A 22,869-nucleotide genomic window follows, 5' to 3' on the forward strand; every position below is an offset into this window, starting at 1 on the left:
TGAATCGTAGTCGCATTCAGGAGGTCTGACCTCAGGCGCATCAGCTAGAGTCCTTCCAGCCCCACTTCTGTCGATTGCGGGTCATCGCCCCCCGCGCAGCTCATGTTCTGAGCTGTTGCTTGTGCCTACCAACAGGTACACGACCGCCACATCGTGAGGGTGATCGGAGAAGCCTTGGGCAGCAGCTACCTCACGCTCACAGCACGCCCGCGCGCGTCTATCCATCCACAGCATGTGCCGCGGCGCTGATCGCGTGCGCGCGCGTGCGCGTAAATTGAATCAGTCACCAGTGCAATTCACGCTTTTACGCTATATATAGGTACGACTGTCGTGACTTCTTGATGAGTCTCGACGCGATCACAGCGAAGGCGAATGCGCAGGCTCAACGCTCAGGATTCTTCGATTTGTAAGTCTCATGGTGACAGTGCCCACTTTGGCTCGGTGCAGAAGGGGGGGCTCGATCATGGTCTATGCAGGTTCAACGCTCTGTACATTCAAGATTTGATGCGACTTACACCTTTGAGTGTGAGTCACATGACGATTTAGTGCGAGTCACATGACGATTTTGAATTGCATGGCAAGCTACATCATCTGTGGCGGTGGGTTGAGACAGATGCCTCACGCGCGAGCAACCCATCACTCTCACGCACGCATGCAGTCGTCAGTCTTCGGTCTGTCCCACGCTCCGATCAACTCGGCTGCGCACCGTTCGCACCGAGGTTCTGTCCTGCGTGATTCGCGGACTCTTCAAGTCAGAATTGCCTGCCAACAAAGCCATTCCGCTTCCGCTACCCCTCCGTCTGTAACCTTGCTAGCCGACCAACAGCACGTCGGCCACTGGAAAGTGACTATTGCGGTTCTCGAGCAAACGAAACCATCATGTCTTCAGAGAAGGTTGACACGGCGCCTCTTCTGCCCTCGGCTAATTGGTCGAGCCAGCACGCCGAGACGCAAGAGAACGATGCGCCACTGCACTCCGAGTACTTTCAACGAGCCGCCAAGTCTTCAGCCAAATCGAGGTTGACAGTATTTCTGGCTATCCTTTGCTCAATTCTAGTCCTGACTCAAGGTGGCTTCGCCTCGTGGCTCTCGCACAACGTCTCCATTCCCGACGACCTGCGCTTCCTACGATGGAGGCCTGGCTGCAATCATCACTCTGCTCCATCGTCCGGAGCTTTTGACGCGGACAACTACCGCAAAGCCTTTCGTAACAGGCAGACATCGGCTCTTGAAGCGCTGACTGGACTTCTGCACAACGCCAACGCTGCTCGGCGCGACGGGGCGACTGTTGCGGCTAGCGCTTCGCCACTGGGCCTCGACGTCGATGCAATCAACAGGCATTTTGAACAGATGTACTTGGAACAACCAAAAGCGGAGAGCGCCAAAGAGGCACTCAAGCGATACACCAAGGTAACGCACGTAGCAGGCACGGATGCCGACAAGGAGTCCGCTGTGGGCCTCGTGAGCGAGTGGGGCAGCCTGCTGGGAGCTGAAGTGCCAGACGACCCAACCAAGCTGGTCTTTGATGCTGGTTCTCACGACGCCATCCGATACATGACGTCAACGGGTCGTGAATTTGACCAAACTCAACAAGCAGAGAGTTCGAGCCACGCACCTCACCGTCCTCTAGGTAGCCCGCGGGTCTGGGTGGACACATACAGCTCCTGGCTGAACTACCCAGTCTCTTCCAGCCTGAAGCTGCGCAAGGCGGACTCCCAAGAGGCGTACTGGCAGGCCAAGCTCAAAGAGGACGTTGTCGACGAGCTGCCGGAGCTGAATTGGGATGTGCCTGTGTTTCATGGCTACTCCAAGTCTGGCATCGCCAATGGACCCATCGTGTACGCGGCACTTTGCACCAAGAAAGACTTTGAGGATCTGGCTAGAAAGGGCGTCAAAGTGGAAGGTGCCATCACGCTCTGCAGGTACGGCGGTCCCTTCAGAGGCTTAAAGGTACGCGCCAGCGCCGACAACGGCGCCGTCGGCACGCTCATCTACAGCGACCCTGCCGAGGACAATGGCGTCACCGAAGCGAATGGCCACAAGCCTTACCCTGATGGACCTGCTCGTCAACCTTCGTCTGTGCAGCGTGGCAGCGTGCAGGCTTTGTCCATCGCACCAGGAGACCCATCCACCATCGGGTTCCCTTCTTACCGCAATGCCTCCCGCGAGTCACCCGAGACTGCAGACTCGCTCCCCACCATCCCTTCGCTCCCCATCTCTTTTGAAGATGCGAAAGCGCTGCTGCTGGCGGTCCAAGGCAAGGGTGTCAAGGCAGCCGAAGTAGGCGACAACTGGGTGGGACAGGTGCCGGGTGTCGAAGAATACTGGACTGGCCCCAGCGAGGACATCGCATCGCTCGACAACCAAATGACCGACATTGGACAGGTACACGACATCTGGAACACGTATGCATACATTCCTGGACAAATACAAGATGAAATCGTCATGATTGGCAATCATCGCGATGCCTGGACATACGGTGCGGCCGATCCGAGCAGCGGTACTGCCGCACTCCACGAAGTCGTCAAGGGTCTTGGTGCTCTCAGAGCCAAAGGATGGGCGCCACTTCGCAGCATCATTGTTGCGAGCTGGGATGCCGAGGAGTATGGACTAGTTGGTTCTACCGAAGCTACCGAGGATTATGCTCAGTTCTACCAGCAAAGAGTCGTCGCCTACCTCAACTCCGACGTGGCAGTGTCCGGTCCTGGTCTATTTACAGGCGCTAGTCCTTCACTTTCGGATCTGCTGATCAAGGCTGGTGCCGCAATCACAGACCCCGATGGTGATGGCAAGGAGACGCTCAAAATCGAGCACCCCGGCGCTCTCGGCTCCGGATCCGACTACACTGGCTTTTTGCAGCACCTCGGCATTGCATCTACCGATCTGGGCTTCAGAGGTGGCATAGGTGCAGCAGCTACGAGCGATTTTGCTTCGCCCGAAAAGGCTGTCGACAGGAAAGCCAAGTATGCGGGGCCAGTCTACCACTATCACTCGCGATTCGACTCTTTCCCTTGGATGGAAAAGTTTGGTGATCCCACATTCAAGCACTTTGAGGCTGCAGCCAAGCTTCTGGGCTTGTCGCTTCTAAGGCTGACTTCCGAGCTCGAAATTCCGCTCAACATCACGGCATACGCCAATGAGCTTGATCGCTACTACGACAAAGTCAACGACAAGCTCGAGACTGCGAGATCAGACCGTGCGCTCGACATCGCAGAGACGGAAGAAAAGGATTTGGCCAAAACGTTGCGCGGACTTGAGAAGACGATCAAGTCTGTGCAAGCCAATGCGCGCGGGTTAGATGAGCGCCGAGCTCACCTGAGCAAAGAGATCAAGCACCTCCTCGCCAATCTGCCCGCAGCCCAAGTGGAGCAGTTCCTGAGCACTCCGCTCAGATCCACATCCAACTCTCGTCGTCCAGGGGACGACTTCAGAAAGCTTTTCCACCTCCTCCAAGCGCTCCAAGTGTCGAACAAACGGGCGACGTACTTTGAGCGCGGCTTCATTTCGAGAGAAGGACTCAAAGGTAGACCATGGTACAGACATTTGGTCGTCGCGCCTGGAAGATGGCTAGGATATGGTGCGACCACTTTCCCGGGCATCACTGAGGCCATCACCCTGGACAAGGGTCAAGGTGCTGTCGCCGAGGTCAAGAGGCTGGACCAGCTCCTTGGCGCCATTGCTAAGCGTCTTCAAGTGCGCCGCACCCACCGCAAGGCGCACTAGGATGTGCAGCGACCATCGCTTCCTTTTCACTCCACGAGAACCTCCCCAGCCATGAAGCGAAGTCCACTTCGCACGCTCTGACTTCCAAGGGTCTCTTTCGCATAAGCTCGCATTGTATGTACATTCTGACCCTCGCGGTGACCAGAGTACACATACACCCGCATTAGAATGAAGGAACCGTTTCCATCTAGCAGCTTGCCACTTGAATCGTGCGCGCCGATCGATCACTGCCTTCTGTGATGCCCACGTCAGACAGTGGCGACGATTTCCTGCGCCTGCTCGAGCGCGGCGATCTGGAAAACAGCGAGGCAGACAGTGAGGGTGTGTTTCCACGCTTGCATACCAGGTAGCCGCCTACTTACCATCTTTACGCATTCCTTCCTGCGCGTAACGACATGGTCGCTCTCGCGCATCAGCTCGTTCATTACGTCCTGCTGGTAGAGCTCCTTGAGCAATTCGCGTTGTAGAGAGTCCTTGGCAAATTTCTATCGACAGCGACAGGCAATGCGCATCAGCTTCTCGATTCTAGGACGGATCTAGGCTCATTTTGAACTCACCACCAAGTGGAGCATGGTAGCCTTTGGTACCATGTCAATGATCGTTCGCTTCACAATGCTGCAAACAACAAAGCTTTGTCATCAGCATCGCGAGCTGACCCGAGCATGGCACGAAGCCAACACTCACTTGAAGTAGGACATGATGAGCATTCTGATGACCTCGACTTCCATGGCTTCTCGGTCTGTGAGCTGTCCGCTAGCTGTAAGACTGGGAGGTGGCGCGTCCATCGTAGCGTGCTTAGCTCTTTCCTTTGCCGAAGCCTTTCCGCCGCTGAAGAAGCTTCCAAAAAATCCCTGGTCTTTGATGTCCACATTCAAATCCTTGTCGTTGTTGATGGTATGCTGCGGCTTCTTGGGATCGTTGGCACCCGAAGCCTGTGCAAAGCGCTCAGTCACGATCGACATGGCTTTGTGGCCGCCGATGAAGTCCGGGTGGCCAGTGTTCAGGTAACACGCCTCGGATAGGACAATGTCTGTCACCAGCTTGGTAGTTGGCTGCAAACACCTCTTGAAGAACTGGATCACGACAGTGTTGAACCTTTCTCGGAGTTGCGGGAACCTTCGGAATTGTTGCTGCAAGCATGCAAAAAGAATAGGTAACTTCACCTTTAGCAAAGTCTCTGAATACTGCCTTGCGCGACGCCACTCACGTTCTTGCTCAACAGCTGAGAGAGGATGCGGACAAGTTCATCGTAGACCAAGCTGACGCACTTCAAGGATGGGTCTTCCAGGCGCTTGATCTGCTGCTTGACTATAACCTCGAACGCGGTTGTGCCAACGAACAGTGCCGGGCTAGATCCCGAAGAATTGTAGAGAACAGTCCTGATGTACGAGTCCTTCACAGTGTCGAAAGGATCAATGGCCTTGATGCCGTTGCTAAACAACTCGTGAAATACGAAGCTGATCCTCGCACCTCCCGCCAACTCGTTCACCGACAAATCGTTTGAATTGCCGTCAATGACTGTTCGGAATTCGTTGCAGAATTCGGTAATGATGGTCAGGACAATGTTGCCAGAGTTGGTATCGCCTAAAGCACCACCAAGAGATGAAAGTTCGCTGTTGAATTTTTGCAGCTGCTGCTGAATTTTAGCCTTGATGTCTGGAAGCGTGGTGCGAATGTGATGCATGAGAATCTGAATTCGATGTGTGTGGGCTGACGGAGTCAGTCGCGGTGCGCCGTGCCGAGAATGCTCCAAAGTATACTCACAGTGTTGAGCTTTCGAGCGAGGTAAGGCGTACCACAGTACTGAGCCTTGGACCGATAGCTGGGATGGTTGGAGAAGAAGTCCGACTCTGCAGCCAAAGCAGCGCTGACCAGCTTTTTTTGATCAATGTCCCTCTGCCCTCTGTTCACGACGGGCACGTAGCCCAGGCGCAACGGGATGATGCGGCCTGCTAGGATATCGACGACATCTGTGCCTTGGTCCCTGCACTCGGCAGATGTCGGGCACGGTCGTCAGGATTATACCGAAGCGCCGCGAAGCTTCTAAATAGACTCACATCAGGTCAACCTTTGTCAGCACACCCACAGTCCGCGTCCCTTCCGGATCCACCTCTCTGGCCAGCTTCAGACCATCCGAGTTGGCCAAATCTGTGTTGGCAGCTGTAACAGCGAGAATCACCGCATTTGGCTTCATGATGAATTTGAGGACCATGTCGCGAATCTGGCGCTCAATGTCTCTGGGCTGATCTCCAACCGGCACCTGTGCAAGTCGGAGCATCAGGCGTGCAGGCGTCAGCGGCTGCACGTAGTGAGCACGTGCTGATATAGACATCTGTTACGCTTTTCATCCCTTGCGTTCGCACTGAGACTGTGCTGGGCATCCACGATTCCCAAGGTCACTCATCCAAGCGCACGCACCTTGGTCAAGCCCGGCAAATCGACGAGCGTAAGGGTCAAGACATTGGGACTGTAAATCCTCAAATTGATGGGCTGGGGGGATATGCCTGCATTCTTTCCCGTCTTGAGTTCCGTATCGCGCACAATCTCTTCCCTTATCTTGTTGAAGTCGTAAAATTTCTCCCCGGGCAGATGCAAAAACTCTCCCCATTCGTCTACAGTGTGCCACGTATAAGCGAGCGAGGTGTGACATCAGCACAGCTTCTTCGCACGCATGATCTGACTGACAAAAGGCAGCGCGAGACGATGCTGCTGAAACGGCATGGCCGATACTCACCTTTGCTATCCCCGCCATTCGCACCATTGGCAGCTGGAGCCGCACTAGCGGCGGCACCAGCACCCTTCTCACTGGCCGCCGCTACTCCACCCTGCGCACCACCTGCAGCAGGTCTGTTGATGAGTTGCAACACCAGCGGTCTACGAGTGACGATTCCGGTACCTCGCGGCAGGAAATCCCTGCCCACGAGGTTCTCCAGCACTGATGATTTCCCACTGCGATGGGTCGACAAAATGAGTGAAGCATACGCAGTCAGTGCGAGCGCGATGAGAGCTCTGCGAATGTTTCATTCCCTGGTGATGAAAGCCGAACAGCATAGACCGCCGTGGCCTCAACACCAGAGCTTTGAACCGACCATTGGAGTGTTACCCGCACGGTAGCCAACGCGCAAAGTTCAGACTCACGAGCTCTGACTTCCAAGCACAGTGATCTGAGGCAAATCTATCGGATTTTGTATTCCAACATTATTGAAAGCGTCTTGCAGCTTGTTGACAAGCTTGATGAGTGATTGATCCATCCTCGCTCGATCCACCTCTTGCCTTCGGCTAGCCGCTCTTGTTTTGTACCTGAAGTCCTAGATCCGAGCGTGAATGTAGCTGTTCGCTATGTTCCTGCTAGGACGCACTACTGCTGCTTCAGCGCGACTCTGTCGAGAAGAGTGATCGATGATGCAGGTCAAGTAAGTTCCTTCTCCTACTCTCTAACGAGCCACGTGATGCGCAGTCGTGGATCGTAAAGAAGTAGATGGTTTGCGAACGTGGAACGGGATGTTTGGGATGATGAGCAGGTGAAGAGAAGGTGTCGGGAGGGTGTGTTCGCAGATGTCTGTGGTCAAAGCTTCGAGGTACGGAAGGGACAGATACGCGTGTGCGCACTTGGAATCCACAACTCAAGACCGTGACTAGTGACTGTGACTGCTTTGAATCTCTCTCTCACGACTCAAGCTCGATCGCGACTTGGGATGATGCACTCATCGCACTCACGACTCACGCCTCATCTTGATCGAGCGGGCGGTGCAGCTGAGCATGTATGTATAGGCAGCCATCATGCAGCGCTCAGCCAGCCCGCTCGCGGCACCAGTTACCACGACACAAGACCACCAGCAGCAGCACAGCTGCTGCACGATCCAGGTGCCGCCGCTCTGACTCTGGACTGCACCCACAGCCACGCATGCAAATGTGAATGCGCGCGGACCACCTGGGCGAGGGCCACGTGGCAGTGAGCCTACAGCCACGCGTCTCACGCACACAACACGCTCGAGCTGCTCGGAGCAAATCCGGAACTTTGACCTCTGGACAATTCAGTTGCTTTGTGTGTGTGTGAGCTGTGTTGTGTCATTCACCCTCACATACACACCCACGCCTGCAGCCCGAGCTGGACAGCCGGGGAAGCGAATATTTGCGCATCGATGAAGACAGCGGGGTATAAATCCTCACTTCGCACATTTGGCCAAGGCGCCGCCCGTCTCAAAGCGAAGACTTCCCAGTACTAGCTCCATCTTTTTGGGCGCCTCTCCAAGCCTCTCTCCTTTCCGCTTCTGCATCCTCTCTCAGATCGTTCTCCGTCTCAGCTTTTTGGCTTTCCTCTTTGTGCTCCAAATGAGAATCGACCTCGGGACCTGCAATGCCTCTCCAATCCCCATCGTGCTCATCTCTGAATTGCGAAATGAAATCCAAAAAGAACTTGCGCCATGGACCTCTTCCCGTTTGCATTAGGCGAAGGAGGCGCGCATCAGCCATCGGAGACCCTTGTCTAGATGCGTCCTGGAGAACATTCACTTACGTGGTGGGTGTGAGGTGACCTCCATCGTGGTAGACGACTCTAGAAGTGCTAGCAAACGCGTTCACCAGAGTTCCCGTTCTGTGCTTGTCAGTGATGTAGTCATTTCTGTCTTGCACCGACGCAGAGTCTAGGTGATCAGCGTGCATCCACTCTGAATGTCCCGCAAGAATGACGTACCTTCCAAGGACGTGCAGTACAGGAGTCTGGATGCCGCGTTCGGGGAAGAGACTTGTCAAATTCTTGTCTCGTGCCTTGAAGCCCGACACTGCGATGCAGAATCTCAATCTGCCTTGACTTGGCGGCAGTTTGAAGCCGGGTAACCTGGCAGGATCTTCGAATGCCGATACCATGATGCCTGCCATGGTCGTGCCTGGTCGCAGATACAGAGGCAGATTCAGTTCGATTGAGTGGCGCGCTGAGCGAGGATTGGAAAGCTCACCTTGACTGAATCCTAGCACTCCGTGAAAGGGACCCTCTGCTTCCACGATTCGATTGACAAGGTCGACCGATTTTTCCAGACCCACATACTTTTGCGGTGGTCCAAAATGCTCGTCCTCTTCTGTAATCTTGACACTCTTCATTTCCTCCTCTGTGAGATCCGTACTCTTCCACCAGCTCCTGTGCGTATCTTCGATTGGGGTGCTCTCATCCTCGATCGGCGGTTCTTGACCTTCTTCGAGGAGCATCGGAGGCACCGTGATGGGAGCTTGAACGAAGTGTAGTGTGGCGACAGGAGCCAGCGTCTTTCGAAGCGCTCCTAAACGCTTGGAGAAATTGGCAGCGTTGGATGTGTAGCTGTGAAAAGCCAAGATCTTGATTGGTCCCCCTTGCGATTGGATCGTCAGACCCGACGGGGCCGTCTTGGTCGACATGTTGCGCGCTAGGCTTGGCTTGACGAAGATCGAGAAGTGGTATGTAGTGCTCTGTGCTGCACATACGATAGACATGTGCTTACAACAACACTGGTGACCGTGCACTCAAGAAGCTAGGAGCTGATAGCCAATTTCACTAGACTTGCTCGCTTTCTCAGAACCTTTAGGCGTGTATGCTGAGCTCCCTGTGGGTTGACCGAAGCGACTGTCCAGGCACTTCCTCTTTTAAAGACCTTGACTCTGACACTGATGCGATCTACAGCTCTACTCGTGGATGCGGGAAAGAATATCGTCCATCGAAGTATTTTGTTCGAGAAGCCCACCCAACGCTGCTCCTCTATCTACACGCTCGCTGTCGGCCTTTATTCATGCATAGAGATCAGCGATTTCGAGACTAATCACGATTCTGGCACACGATCACATCACAAATTCGCGCCAACATCGCGTCTATACCAGCTGGCAGTCACGAGTCGTCTATGAGTCCGGCACCGGTATAGTGGTACCGGTACTCACACTTCGACTCTTCATTGACCCTGACTCGATCGAGACTCTTCTGACTCACGACTTACTCGATCGCGCAAGTCTCGAGGTGGAGGGGAGCATCCACTACACCGCGGGGGAGCGGACGCGCGGGCCTTCGACCCTAGCTCGTGCGCACCAGCAACTGCTGATGGTGCATGCTGCAGCAGCAGCCACGATCGCGGCCCGCTCACGAGTCATCTCCGCGGGCGAGTCACACAGTCACTGAGTCAACACATGCAGCAGCAGTTGAGTCTTTGAGTCCATTGGCCGCTGCTATATATAGTGTGACTCGTGACTCACGCCTGGTCAGGCAGACATGACTCGGTGATGAGCTGGCCCAGAGGTCTGTGAACACCACCATTCGTGATTGCACCGACGAGAGCTGCATCCGCCGTAGTTGACCATCCTTGATCCGTACCTTTGCTTCGTAAGACCCAGCATCCATTCAGCATTTCAACATTCGTGACTGTGGACACGTCTGTCTGCGTCGTGAATCGTTGATGTGGAGGTACAGATCGAGGACCGCGTATAAGACCTCCTGATGATCGATGAAGAGATTCTGGATGTCCGAGCCCGCACTCATCCGCCACTTTGTCTGACGTCCCACTGGCAGCATTTACATTCGTGAGCGGCCTGTTTGCAACTTTCGCAATGACCGAAGCTCTGCACTCTCATCGTCGAGATGTTACGGTTTGCCGGACAAACAAGCATGTCGTCTTAGCTGCCCATCCTCCCGCTTCTGGCTATCCCGCACGATGGTCCCTCGGTCCTATGGATTACTACGTGGGATTGGGCATTCCTATACAAGCCGTCTTCGTCTTTGAGCCATCGCCAGACCAGCATGACGATCTCATTCCTCCGGAACGCCTAATCACAGCTATGAGCGCCTTGCTCGACCATCATCCGCACTTTTCAGGCCGTCTGCGAGTGGACGAGCAGGATCACCAGCCATACATCACCGCGCTCGGATCCGGCGCAGAATTGATCGAAGCGCATTGCGATCAAGCCTTGTCTTCATACCAAAATCTGGGGGACTACATCATCACATCGTTCCCTAAAGATCTCTTGTCACCCTACGAGCCCACGCCAGAGTACCTCGCCAAGCATCCCTTTTTTGCCATCCAGCACACCCGATTCGCCTGTGGAGGAGTTTCCCTGGCTGTCCGTGTAGCTCATGCTGTAGTGGATGGAGTGGGCTTCTTCAGCGTAGTCAGAGATTTGAGGGACATTTATAACCAGCTCGGTCGATCAGACGTACCACCACCTCGGCTATCCCATACGCCGAGCCTTGCGGGGTACATGTCAGATTGGGCGTGTCGAGCTTCGCCGGAAGAAGTGCGCGATGCTCGGAAGGTTCAACCTCAGCAGTACCAGCTTGTTCAGGACAGTCTTCCTTCCGGCAGCAACGGCGTGACCTTATCATCAGACAAGACGGACAAAGAAGTCGAGGATGACAAGACCCCCTCTATTGCCGAAGCCGATCCGGTGGTAGGCCGAGTTCTGCGCTTCTCCGCAAAGCAGCAAAGCGAATTGAAAAGCTTGGCCATGGACCCTTGCGCAAACGAGGGAGAGTACATCACGACATTTGATGCACTGTGCGCCTACGTGCTCCAGCAGACTTATCGGGCTCGCACGTCTCCGACACGGCTGCCATCCTGCTCGCCGAATAGGTGCAACTTCCTCACTCCGAGCGATTGGCGCAAAGCGCTCAATCTGCCAGCAAATCATACACCCAACACGTGCTTTGTCAACTTTTGCGATCTGACTCCTGAGCTGGTGCTCGATGGACCAGCGCACGCGATCGCCAGGGCTGTCCATCAAGTGAGCCGAAGTTTGAGCCTTGCCGATGCGAAGAGTCAACTGCGTTGGCTCTGCGCCCAACCGGACAAGTCCAAAGCTCAATTAGCTTTCTCGTACGGCGATGGCAGTCTACTTCTCAGTTCCTGGCTCAAGATGGATTTGTACGACGCCCTCTCCCTCTCGCTCGCTCAAAAGGGACCGGAGGAGCGACGCATCAGACCTACAGTCACCTTCACCCCTTTTACTCAGGTATCGCTGATTGATGGGTTGGGCTATTTCCTCCCTATTCCACCTTCTTCGTCAATGGACGGTGGGGCTAGCTCCGTAGACCTGGCACTAGCACTCAAGGACTCGGTCTGGCGAGAGATGGACCGAGTTCCTAGCAATTTGTACACCATCGTAGGTTAGCCCCGCCTGCTGTCTGCTAGTCCAGGACCCCATATCCACACAAAAGTCGCAAATTCGAATTCCAAGCGCAAATTTGGTGCTGGCGAGCTGAGCTGCTTTGAACGTTGTCTTTGTGTTCAATCACTACCACTTCTAGGATGCATTGACAGCTGAGTCAAGAGTGTGAATACAGACGTTCGATCGTGCAAGGCATCACGATTTGGTTGCAGCGTGGGGAGTGGACTGTGACTTTGGCCGTTGGATATGCGGTGTCGCGTGATGCGCGAGAAAGCTTTCTTGAATCTCGCGCGGGCGTGCGCACGCGTGTATACTCTGACTGTTATATGCGGGAGGAGTGGAAATTGAAACAACCTTGCAACCGCGCCCGCGCGCGAGGCTCCGTTCCGTAGCGGAGCTGCCGAAGCCTGACTACGTCTCTGCTGGACGCGCAGGAAAGGCCACTTTGAGTTTGAGTCTGACTCACGACTTGTGACTCGAGGCTTTCACGATTGCATCCTTTCGAACGATAATCCCATCTCCATTCGTGTGACTTGATTGTGGATTCAAGTGATTGCACTTTGTTTCAGCGCAGACCTTTCGAATTTCCCGTTTCACGTTTCGGACTTAGGCGCTGCGCGCTCAACGTCCCATCAGCACCACTGCCCTCCTCAAAGCTAGAAGCTAGGGCCACCGCTCGCTTTGGCACACAGCCACGAAGGATCTTTCCGCCGTCTTCATCCCCACCATGGTCAGTGCAGGCGCAGCTCTTCAACGCTCTACACTCACAGTTGTCGAAAGCTCATCGCTTCGACCAATCTTGCCCCTGGCCATCTCTTCGCTTTCGACCAAGCTTAGACCTCTGCCTTATCCTCGGTCTTTCAGAAGAAGCTCGTTCGAGAGATCCTCAGCTTGCAAAGACCCAGCCAAAGCGCTGATCAAGGCATCAAAGCTGCGCATTCCAGCAAGCAAGGGCGGGTGAGATTGGACGATGAGACGCAGGACGATTACAGGATCGAGGTTAGAGAAGAGGATGTGTTGGACGTGAGGGTATGGCTTATGGGTCCAGGTGAGTGCGGGCAGCATTGTTGAGCGAATGAGAGGGCATGATTGTGGAATCGACAAGCCTGCAATCTGGTGAAGCTCATCGTGGGTCGGTACGAGATTGTCTGATATGCAGACGAGCCGGCAAAGGAGGTGCAATAAAATTTGGACACGTCCCTTGCTGAGATTCTGCTTCTGCCTCCATAGTCGGCACCCCTTTTGAAGGGGGATTCTTTCAGGTGAGACATCGCTCAGCGTACCGCAGCATAAGCACAGCTTCCAAGCCCGCTTTCCTTTTCTTTTCTCTCAAATGACGATGGTCGACGCTCATTGTGTCGCTCAGATGTCCATCGATTTCAGAAATGGCGCTTACCCGGAGCAAGCTCCGACTTGCAAGCTCCTCACCAAGAGTGAGTCGGTCGCTGTATTTGCACTTGTGCATGCCTGCTGCACACTATGCTGATGTGGCCCTGCTTCATCTGTCGCACAAGTTTTCCATCCGAATGTTTCGACTCGCGGGGATATATGCGTCAACACTTTCAATGCCGGGTGGTCAGATCAGAAGGGCAGCGCTTCCACCTTCAAAGGTGTAGATTTTTGCGCTAGGACAGTGCTGGGTCTACTTGTCAATCCCAATCCTGATAGCGTCTTGGATCAGCCAGAAGCGGGCCGACTGATGCACGACGTGAGTCAAAGCAGCGCGCCCTTCATCTTCGAGTAAGAAAGAAGCGGTTGGCGTCAAGCTTAACGCGTCCTTGCTCTGCGTCGAACAGAGCTACGAAGAATTCATGCGCATGGCGAAGGTTTGGACATCGGCTTATGCGCTCACCCGACCGGCTTGTTGGGGCCCTGCGCCATGCACCGAAGCTGCCCAGACTCGCATGGAGCAAGGAATGCGGAACGACCAGATTGGCACGCAGCCTGGATTTGGCAGTCCCTCCGCCCACTCTTTTGTCGGTCAGCGTGGAGTGCCGGACAGGTCTTCCACAGCAACGCGGCAAGCGCAAGTGGAGCACGTTGCCCCTGAGAGACAATCGCAAAATCTTGGCGATTCTGCGTTGTTCCTAGCAGCTGGTATTTTAGGCCGGTCTGACATTCACGATGCTCCGAGCGGCCTACTGCAGAGACAGGCGCTGCCAGGATCCTCTCGAACGCACGCTCCCAAGCGTGGTCTGCTGAGACTCTGAAAAGATCATACCCATTCGATGGTTTTTGCGAGAAAGGCTGCTGCCGTAGCCTGCTCGGCTTCGTCTGGCGCCGATTTCATGCGCCTTGAGTCTGAATTCCCGCAAAAGGGTCAGCATCTTAGATGATGTCTTTGTGCCTCCCTTCGATGTGCCTTTGATCGTGGGACTGCTTGGCTAGTGCGGCAGAACTACCACTTAGCCTTTCGAAACCTGACTTGATTGATTTCCAAGTACTGCTGAGCTTCGTTCCGACCCGTCCACGGATCGCAGAGGCAGCCCCCTTTCCCTTCGTCGGATCACGCTTGAAGTCGATCCCGCGCCAATACTGGGTACCATCGTCCAGGAACCAGACGGTGCTGTGGACTTGCCCGATCGGCGAAGGATCCGATGCGTGTACACGTGCACGCGGAGCAGCTGATACGATTTGCTGCTTTCGGGTGTCGTCCATTTTGCTCGCAAACTTGTGCCAACCTTGCTCAGCGTACCAACTAGGTTGAGGGTCACGATGCCACTCGTGCGCCCCATTGCTGTACGACGGCTTGACAAAAGGCACCGCTGTGACACCTTTGCCCTTCTCCTCAATCGACGGTGCCTTTTTCAGCGGCAACGACAACGACGACTCTGAAAGACTAGCGCTTCTGCGACTCTTGTGAGCTGTAATGCTGTCTCTGCTATTCTCCGCCGAGCTCAACAAGCTTGGCGCCCTGGATGAGCCAGGCGTAGGAGCGGTGAAGCTCGGGCTCGACTTTTCACCATTTTCCACAATCCTGATGGATGCAGGACTCGCAGAGGTTTTGCTGCTCGACTGACTCGACACCGACTTTTGCAAATCCACAGTGGACGCTTTGTTTGCCGGCAGCGATATGGAATGCGGCAGATCGAACTTTCGACGCTGCCACTGCGGGGGTTTGTAGGTCGATGCGCTGCCGTGCACCAGCTTGTGCAGATGCGCAGCGACTGTAGGACTGGCACCTTCCTCTGTCCCCATCGCTTCCATCATCTTGTTCAATCTGATCACTTCCTCGATTTCGGAAGATCCCAATCCGCGCGCTTCGATGCGCCTTTCAGCACTCGATGCATGTGAAGAAGCGGCTGAAAGCTGGCTCACTGCGACCACAGATCGAGGCTGCAGACTTGATGTCGCATGATTTATAGCAGTCTTTTGGTGGCCATGTTTGGGTTCCAATTTGACTCCACTTAAGGAGCTGCTGAGGATGCGGAACTTATGTGGTGTGTGTGCATCTGAGAATATTCCACTCAATCGGCCGTTGGCTTTGATGACGTCCGCGCTATTACGCCCCGCTTCGCTGATCAACTTTGCCTCGAGTTCGAGCGCGAGGTTCGCAGGGCCCCTGTCGGGATGGTTGGTAGCGAACAGCGAGGGATCCGACTGAGCGGGCCGAGCAGCGTGAGTGGTCATCGCAGTGCTCTCTGTAGTCGTTGGTACCTTGGACCGTAGCACAATGCCTCGCATGCGCCTAGCCCTGACGTGTGCGAGGATGTCCCGGTCTTGAGTGAAAAGCACGGATGCTGGAGGAGCAGCAGAGCCTGCTTCACTTCCCCCCTTTCCCACATCATTCAACAATTTCTCCAAAAGATTTTCGGAGGCCGTTGGCCCGCGTTTGGCGAGCAAATCACGTCTGCCCAGATCCCTCGAGCGTCCATGTTCTCGCAGTCCACGCCTCTTCATGACCTCAAGCACTTTTCCGGGACCCAGTCTTCGCTCAAGCCTCGACAAGTCGCCGGCTTCGAACCTGCCATGTATTCCCAGCAGCTCTGCATCGACGTCCAGGTCCCTGCGTGAGTGTGGGCAATGACTTGACGAGCCGAGTTGCTGATCAATGCAAATAGACGTGACCGAAGCTAGGAATCCCACGAGGCAGAGACAGGAAAAAACGATCCTCCGCACTGCCATCTTCAGAGTCGGGGTGTCCGAGCTCGTTGCAAGAGACTTGGACTCGGAAGGCGCGACGCCGTCCGGCGGAGGTACTGCTCGGAATAAGTTTAAGAGGTTGAGGCATTCGAAAGGGAGCTCGAGAAAAGATGGGGCCGGCCAAAGTTGACTGCAGATTCTGGAGAGAGCTAAGCGACCAGCGCATCAATGCGTCAAGCTGAATGATGGAAGCTCGGAAGGTGGTCGCATGATTTTCCACTAGGAGTTTTGGCCCAATGGCGAGTCCAAGTCTTCTCTAAAGGGGAGCGAAAAGCAGAGAAGCTGGTCATACTTTGACGGAGAAGCTTGTAAGTGGCGAATTCGAGTGGCGTTCAAGTCCGGTGGAAAGACGTAGCGGGTGTCGGCCAGACTTGGCCCGAGGCGCGTCGAGGCGGTGGATGCGATGGCGCAAGAGGCGGGAGGCGGCTGAAATGATGAGGGCGCACTCAAGGGCAAGGATCAACGGCTAGCGCTGTGCGCACTGTCGCTCTCTGATGCTCGTTGAGCCGCTTGGACGCTATCTGGGCCTTGAGCGATAGCTGGAGACAGTGGAGAGCCGACAGTCTGGCGTTGATTGACAAGCGCAAATACGCGCGATCAATGGCGACTTCCGCCAATTATGTCAGCTCGGCGGGGCGCTGCCTCCTCTGGAATATTCGCAAGTGGATGGCGCCGAGGAGCGGCCAGTACAAATCACTGCTACGAGCTACTGTACCGGGGTGTTCTTTGCTGACTGTGTCAAAATCCGCATGACCCTGACGAGCTACATCCTGGTGCGTTGCACTGCGAATCGACGTTGGGAGTGGAGTGGAGAAAGCGAGCAAGGCTTGAATGGATTGTCTTGTACTATGTTCACCCTCAAGGGGCTCGCCGCAAGCTGATGGTAGCTGGCGGCTCGTCAAGGTGTCTGCGCCGGCAGTCATGCGATAAGGTGAGCCTCAGGAGCGTTTTCATCGTAGAACGGCCCCAGACTGCGCTCCCCGCCGGCGCCGAGGGGGGACAGGGAACATTCGTGGTTTGGATGCTACACCAGCAGCTTGTTCGAGCTCTAAATGTCAGACGTTGCCGATCGACGCTCAGCACAAGTCTATAGCGCCAGGCGACACCTCCTCGGAGACACAAAGATGGCTGTGGCGCTTGGAGCTTCGGAAGAGCCACAATGATCGCCGACCCACGTGTGGATCGTCGATCCTGAATGGCTTTCCTTATTCACGAATGAAGCAGCTCCTCGCTGGAGGTCAGCATATTCGTGCCTGGTCGTCGGTCTCTGCTGGTGTGGCTCCGCACACATTCTTTACCGCTCGTCCGGACCCTCGAATCGGAGTCGCGCGTTGCCCGCGTCGTGACGGCGCCTTTTTGTGACAATCTGAAGGATACCGAACAGAGGCTCGCTACTCTTGCTTGCTACAAGGCTATCTTCGCAAAGTCGAGCCTCAGCAGATGCCCGTGATCCATTGCGCTCCGTCAGTGATGAGTGTGCCCGATACCCGGTACAGGATGCCTCGTGTGTAGCCCGCACAGATGCACAAATGCAGAGCTGCGGACCGGCGCGAAGCGGAGATGAGCCGACCGACCTTGGCGCCTCTTGATGCTGTGTGTGCATGGCACCGCAGCTTCCGTCGTTCAAGCCGTGACGCAAGTAATTGGCAAGCATGACAGGCGATTCGAGGCGCGCAGATGAGGCTGGCTGGGCCGCTAGAGAGATAGTCCTGGCCACGCTACAACAGTCAAGAAACGGCGCAATGACTCAACTTGAGTTGCGAGCAAATCGATGCAGGAGTTAGCAGGAGAGGTTCCCCCCCCGGCCTCGATGCGTGCAAGTCGTCATTATGCTCGCACCGCGCATAGGTGTATCTACAGTATCATTGTGATTCAAGATTCTCACCACTCGATCGTGACTCATGACTCACGACTGCTGAGCAGCCCGCCTGCAGTCTGCTTGCCGCAGAGGGTGTGGGCCCCTGCAAAGGGTGACGCTTTGTGTTTATGCGCTGCTCAGAGCATCATGCAGCCATATACGCCTGCATGCATGCACCTAGCACGAGATGGCGCTGGAGAAGTGGCCATGCAGCCGTCGAGCGAGCGAGCGAGCGCTCACGTCGACTCACGACTGCTGCTCTGCCCTTAGACAAGTGACGCGCCTGACCCCTTTCAAGCTCCGTTGGACCAGCAGCTGAGATCGCAAGCGGTCATTCGGCGGACAGGTTTGCGGACCTGAAGGCGCGAAAGAATTGAATGGAGTCAGAGTCATGCGTACCGGTAGCGTACCGCGCCGCGCCGCACCTTACCGCACCGCACAGGACGTGTGCATGCGAAGTAGATCGACCGGGTTGACGGCACCGCAACAGCACAAGACAAGTCGCGAGCGAGCAGCTCGGGGTATGTGACAGAAAGACCGAAAAAGGCCACTTCGATCGAGAGGAGGAAGGAGAGGCAAGCAAGTAGGCGGAGGTGGTTTTGTCTGTCGGCTCATGATCGCGCTTCGCATTTTGATCTCATCCTTCGCTTCCCGCTCTCGATTCCCCATCTTGGTGCTGGTTGTCGCACCCTTCCTCTCCTTTTTATATCCCTTTTCTTCCCCCTTTGCGCAAGTGCAATAGCGCGCCTCACGTGTGCACTCCTACCGGCCTGGATCACGCCAGCGCAACACAAAGGTCGAGCGAAAGGTTGGAGCCGGTGTTGAATCTAGGCCTGGCCAGCAAAAGAGCTTATTGATAGCTAGCCGCCCCACACGAGAAGCTCACAGGCATTGTCTGAGTCATCCGAGCCTACCCGACAAGATGGATACGAGCACTGACGGACCTACGGGAGGAGGAGGCAATGGTGGCAATGGGGGAAACGGAAATGGTGAGTGACGGCTGCTTGACTCGCTGCGGATCTGTTGTGCAGGCCCGCGTCTCGGTCTGCTTTGCGGCTACCTTTCGCTACTACTCGCTTTCAGGAAGCGGTCTGGTTTTTCTTTTGCCAGACTGGCTGCGCCAACGGCACTGAAGGACGAAGGAGGAGGAGAATGGAGGCGATGCTCGTGTCTCTAATCAGCCTGGATTGCATCGCTCGCGCTAGTAGTAGTCACCAGTAGAGTTTGTCTGCACTTATCCGCGCTGTCATCAGCACAGCCCAGCCAGCATCGCACGTGCCGGAGGCTTGCTTGAGCCGTTTTGATCTGGACTACGGGGATCTCTAGTCACCGTGAGGCGTTTCGTAATCGGCACCGGGAGCGATCGAGCTCGAGCGAAGAGGGGCCAAGCATATCACTCTGTCGCACAGACTGCAGTTTAAGAATCGCTTCCCTACCATCCAGCGTAGATCACACACGGTGGTGTCATGCTTCGATCTCGACCGCGCAAGCTATGCGATGTGGCGGGGTCGGGGTAGGACTTCATCGCGATTACAGATGCAAGTTGGCTCGAGGCGATGAGCTGCACGCTATCCTTGACTCATGACTCGCGATGGCTGCATGCTGTTGCTACATCGTTGTGCCAAAGCCTTTGCCGCGTTGCAGGGGCAAAAGCGCGCGGCCATGGATACTTGCATGCAATTTGCTCGCGGTGCATGGCCATCGCAAATGAGGACAGCAAAGGCCGGAAGATTCTCATCAGAATCAGGGCATTTTGCATCATTTGATTGATCGCAAGCCGGGCGCGCGGGCGCTGCTGGCGGCGCTCGATCGTGCACTGGCCGCGCCTTGGGCGCGAACCTATTCTGCTGCTTGCGCGGCGCCTGCGCGAACCGCTGCTGCCGCGTGGTGCTGTCCAGACGGACTGCACCCTGATAGCATCTTGCTGCACCAGCATGAACCGTACCGGTATAGTCACGACTATAGCATAATGCCGTCCGTGATGCGTTGCGCGCCTCACTCTGGTTGGGGAAATGCACCGCATCGGTCAGATCGACTCCGTTGCTTGATCATCCATCGGTCCACCATCAGGTCTCTTCGCAATCTCCTCGACACTTTTGCATATGCGCTCCTTCCACTCCATGCTCGCCTTGCTGCCTCACCTTTGCTAGCATACACGCGAGGTCATCAGGCTCTCCCCATCCTGCTCGCATCCAAAGCGCATCGTTGGCAGGCGATTCTCGATCGAGCACGTCATGGTTCTAGATGTGGTGGATTGGGTAGTTGGCACAGGAAGGACGGCAAGGAGAGCTCGTCGTAGGGAATACCACGCCAGAGTCATACCGAGAGCGATCGAGCATCGCGTGCCTTGCGAGCCTAGAGCGCCAGTGCCCCGACCTACTCCCGGACCCAGCCTCTTGTTGCCCAGGCAGGCTACCGGTAATTCTCAAGCGCCGACCACTGGCTCTGACAATTCTCCGAGTCAAGTCGGTGGGCCAAGCAGTCAGAGTGGAGCAGGCAGGACAGGCACTGGCACTGGCACTAGTGGCGGCAGCACTAATGAGAGTCCAGATGGGAGACCGTCGACTGAGACGCCTGGTAGGCCGGGTCAGGCAACATCTCCAAGCTCGAGTGATACGAGTCGCGGCAGTTCGAGCGATCCGAGCTCCGTACCTAGCAGTAGCAGCAGCCCTTCTGACCCTGGCAGCTCGAACTCCTCTCCTGCTTCCCCTTCTAATCCTGCCGGTACCGCATCGTCCGGCAACGCGCCTTCCTCGTTCGGCGACGGCAACACCTCTCCGACCACTACTGACTCTGGCACCCAACCTCCTGCTAATGGTGTGTATCGCTGCTTTGCTCTTGGCATGATGATGCTTGTCGGACAATGATTCGTTGGATGCTCGCGTTGTGGTTTCCTATCTCCTCCTCTCTCCCCCCCAACTCCCCACTGACACGCTTCGCCACTCTCCTCGAACCTGTTCACTCCTGTGCACGCTTGCCTTGCCGTCCAGGGTCTACCACAACAAATTCCACGACGGATCCCACCACTTCAAACCCCACCACATCTCCGACAACCGACGACCCGCCGACTTCACCACCAGGCACCACAACTTCGCCCACGACCACCAGTAACGATTCGACTACCGTTATCACCTACACTGACCCAACCACCACGAGCCCGACGACGACGTGAGTAGCTGGCGCACATAATGTCCCATGTCTCCAGTACTCATGCTTCCAGCTCTCCTGTCTCGTCTGCAGCTCGCCGACCACTACTACCGTGAGTGATAGAGAGTAGCGGGAGCCAGGGGTTCCGTTGGATACGCGTCTCCGACTGGAGGGTTGGCCTCACGCTGCTCTTTCACGTCCGACTTCCGTTTGATCGTGCGCTCCTTGTATGAAGCCCACAACGACAACTTCCACAACGAGCACTTCGCAAGTGAGATGCTTTGACTTCTCTCCCCTCTGTAGTCGCGCAGCACTGCCCTTGCCTATCATCGCTTGCTATCCCGTGCGACTTCTCGCTGACGTGATATCACTTGCTTTCCTGGCAGCCTACTACCACCTCGACATCGACGTCGACGCGTACCACTACTGCTATAATCACCCCGACTACTACCTTTACGTGAGTCTGCACGCTGACCGGATCCGTGCACGCTGCTCTGCTCAATCAGACGACTCTACCTACCGAGCAGCTCTCCCTCCGGACTGCCTACCACGTCGACTCCGCCCACCACCACGTCGCAGATCGAGTCGACGACCACGCGGGTCATCACTGCGCCTACAACGTCCTCGACCGGTCAAGGTACGCTCAATGGCAATCAAAATGGCGGAAGCACCGGATTCTTTGACAATGCTGGAGCGGTCGGAGGCACATTTGCGGCTGTTGGTATCGTTGCAATCATCATATTGGCAGTGATCTTCTGGCTTTTCTACCGCAGACGCAAAGCAGCCCAGATGGATGCGGACGTCGTGGCTGCCGCTTCTGCCGCTGCTGCCACTCAGCGAACGCCATTCGATGATGATGATCCCGAGATGATTGAAGATCCATCGTATGGACAGAGCCAGCAACACTATGCAGCGCAGTATGCTGCATCTTCCGGCCGAGAGTACGAGCCCAGTCACTTCTCTGCGGGCACCCAACCTGGCTTTGCCGGAATGGGCGCGTACGGAGCTGCTGGTGGAGCAGCGGCTGGAGCGGGCGCGGCTGCGGCTTACCAAGGCTACTACGACCACCAGAACGGATATGCGGATCCTCAGGCCACTTCTCAGGGGCACTACTACGATCCCAACGCTCCGGATGGCTATTACAACCAACAACCGATGAGCCAAGGTCACGAGTACAGCCAAGGTGCTCATACCGATCCCAACGGCCAGCAGTTTCAGATGATGAACCAGCCTCAGGGACAGAGCGGATGGGGGGTTCCCGGACACTCCCCACCTTTGGATGCTGAAGGTATGTCGTTCGGAGGCGCAGCTGCGGCAGGAGCTGCGGGTGCAGCAGCAGCAGGCGGAGGTCATCGTCAAAGCGCGGGAAATCTGGGAACCGGCAATTTGGGTATCCCGGAGCATCTGCTCGGCCCAAACGTCTTTAATGACAACAGTCCCGGAGAAGAGGATCATTTGAATCCTGCGCACAGCGGACCTAATGGAACATCTGCTGCCGCTCTGCAAGACGGAGTAGGCCCCAACCCGTACGGCGCGAGCGGACAAGACGGAAGGCTGGACAACACCGGCTTCCAGAGAGCTCAACAGACTGGCAGCTCCAGCAGCTTGCGGGACGACCAGGATTACTCTAGAAAAGTCTTTGCCGTCACCAATCCTTCTCAGCAGCAGCAGTGATCGCGCTCGCGCCAATCTCGCAAGCTCAATTCAGGTCGACTTGATTTGTCAGCGCTCCTCAGCGCTCCCATGCATCCATATATTCTAGTTTGTGCTGGGGCCCCTGCTTTGGGTCATCCTTGAGTGGTTCTTCAGACGCACACCTGCAAAGCACTTTTGCGCAACTTTCATACGGGCATTATTACTATAAACACTCGCTTGGTCCGCTC

The 22,869-nt window shown here is 55.7% G+C and overlaps 7 protein-coding genes across 7 annotated transcripts; 4 read left to right on the top strand and 3 right to left on the bottom strand.

The window, feature by feature from the left end:
- Nucleotides 1-1,350: 1,350 nt before the first annotated feature.
- Nucleotides 1,351-3,723, top strand: IE81DRAFT_334842 (Zn-dependent exopeptidase; the record flags this gene model as incomplete). Its single annotated transcript, XM_025515426.1, has 3 exons — nt 1,351-1,570; nt 1,631-3,371; nt 3,393-3,723. 3 exons carry the CDS (start codon nt 1,351-1,353, stop codon nt 3,721-3,723), a joined length of 2,292 nt encoding a protein of 763 aa, XP_025368697.1.
- Nucleotides 3,724-3,971: 248 nt separating this feature from the next.
- Nucleotides 3,972-6,974, bottom strand: IE81DRAFT_291615 (putative VPS1-member of the dynamin family of GTPase; the record flags this gene model as incomplete). Its single annotated transcript, XM_025511912.1, has 10 exons — nt 3,972-4,016; nt 4,086-4,208; nt 4,281-4,338; nt 4,408-4,853; nt 4,931-5,413; nt 5,488-5,707; nt 5,781-5,983; nt 6,142-6,335; nt 6,515-6,672; nt 6,862-6,974. 10 exons carry the CDS (start codon nt 6,972-6,974, stop codon nt 3,972-3,974), a joined length of 2,043 nt encoding a protein of 680 aa, XP_025368698.1.
- A 763-nt stretch (nt 6,975-7,737) lies between these two features.
- IE81DRAFT_324396 (hypothetical protein) lies at nt 7,738-9,423 on the bottom strand. The gene is made up of 4 exons (XM_025514221.1): nt 8,679-9,423; nt 8,417-8,609; nt 8,240-8,344; nt 7,738-8,155 (listed from the first exon to the last, which is right to left on the bottom strand). The coding sequence occupies exons 1-4, from the start codon at nt 9,184-9,186 to the stop codon at nt 7,924-7,926; spliced, it is 1,038 nt and encodes a 345-aa protein (XP_025368699.1). The 5' UTR covers nt 9,187-9,423; the 3' UTR covers nt 7,738-7,923.
- A 538-nt stretch (nt 9,424-9,961) lies between these two features.
- Nucleotides 9,962-11,991, top strand: IE81DRAFT_324397 (hypothetical protein). Its single transcript, XM_025514222.1, has one exon. The coding sequence runs from the start codon at nt 10,285-10,287 to the stop codon at nt 11,839-11,841; it is 1,557 nt and encodes a 518-aa protein (XP_025368700.1). The 5' UTR covers nt 9,962-10,284; the 3' UTR covers nt 11,842-11,991.
- A 344-nt stretch (nt 11,992-12,335) lies between these two features.
- Nucleotides 12,336-14,257, top strand: IE81DRAFT_324398 (UBC-like protein). Its single transcript, XM_025514223.1, has 6 exons — nt 12,336-12,568; nt 12,676-12,886; nt 13,069-13,100; nt 13,205-13,271; nt 13,353-13,546; nt 13,635-14,257. Exons 1-6 carry the CDS (start codon nt 12,566-12,568, stop codon nt 14,046-14,048), a joined length of 921 nt encoding a protein of 306 aa, XP_025368701.1. The 5' UTR covers nt 12,336-12,565; the 3' UTR covers nt 14,049-14,257.
- On the bottom strand, nt 14,108-16,281 carry IE81DRAFT_171178 (hypothetical protein). Its single transcript, XM_025510623.1, has one exon. It carries the CDS (start codon nt 15,961-15,963, stop codon nt 14,167-14,169), a length of 1,797 nt encoding a protein of 598 aa, XP_025368702.1. The 5' UTR covers nt 15,964-16,281; the 3' UTR covers nt 14,108-14,166.
- Nucleotides 16,282-20,073: 3,792 nt separating this feature from the next.
- Nucleotides 20,074-22,660, top strand: IE81DRAFT_334844 (hypothetical protein; the record flags this gene model as incomplete). The annotated part of the gene is made up of 4 exons (XM_025515427.1): nt 20,074-20,097; nt 20,251-20,573; nt 21,493-22,274; nt 22,434-22,660. The coding sequence occupies 4 exons, from the start codon at nt 20,074-20,076 to the stop codon at nt 22,658-22,660; spliced, it is 1,356 nt and encodes a 451-aa protein (XP_025368703.1).
- Between the last annotated feature and the right edge of the window lie 209 nt (nt 22,661-22,869).

Source organism: Ceraceosorus guamensis (assembly GCF_003144195.1).
Source record: "Ceraceosorus guamensis strain MCA 4658 unplaced genomic scaffold IE81scaffold_41, whole genome shotgun sequence".
NCBI classification, from domain to species: Eukaryota; Fungi; Basidiomycota; class Exobasidiomycetes; order Ceraceosorales; family Ceraceosoraceae; genus Ceraceosorus; species Ceraceosorus guamensis.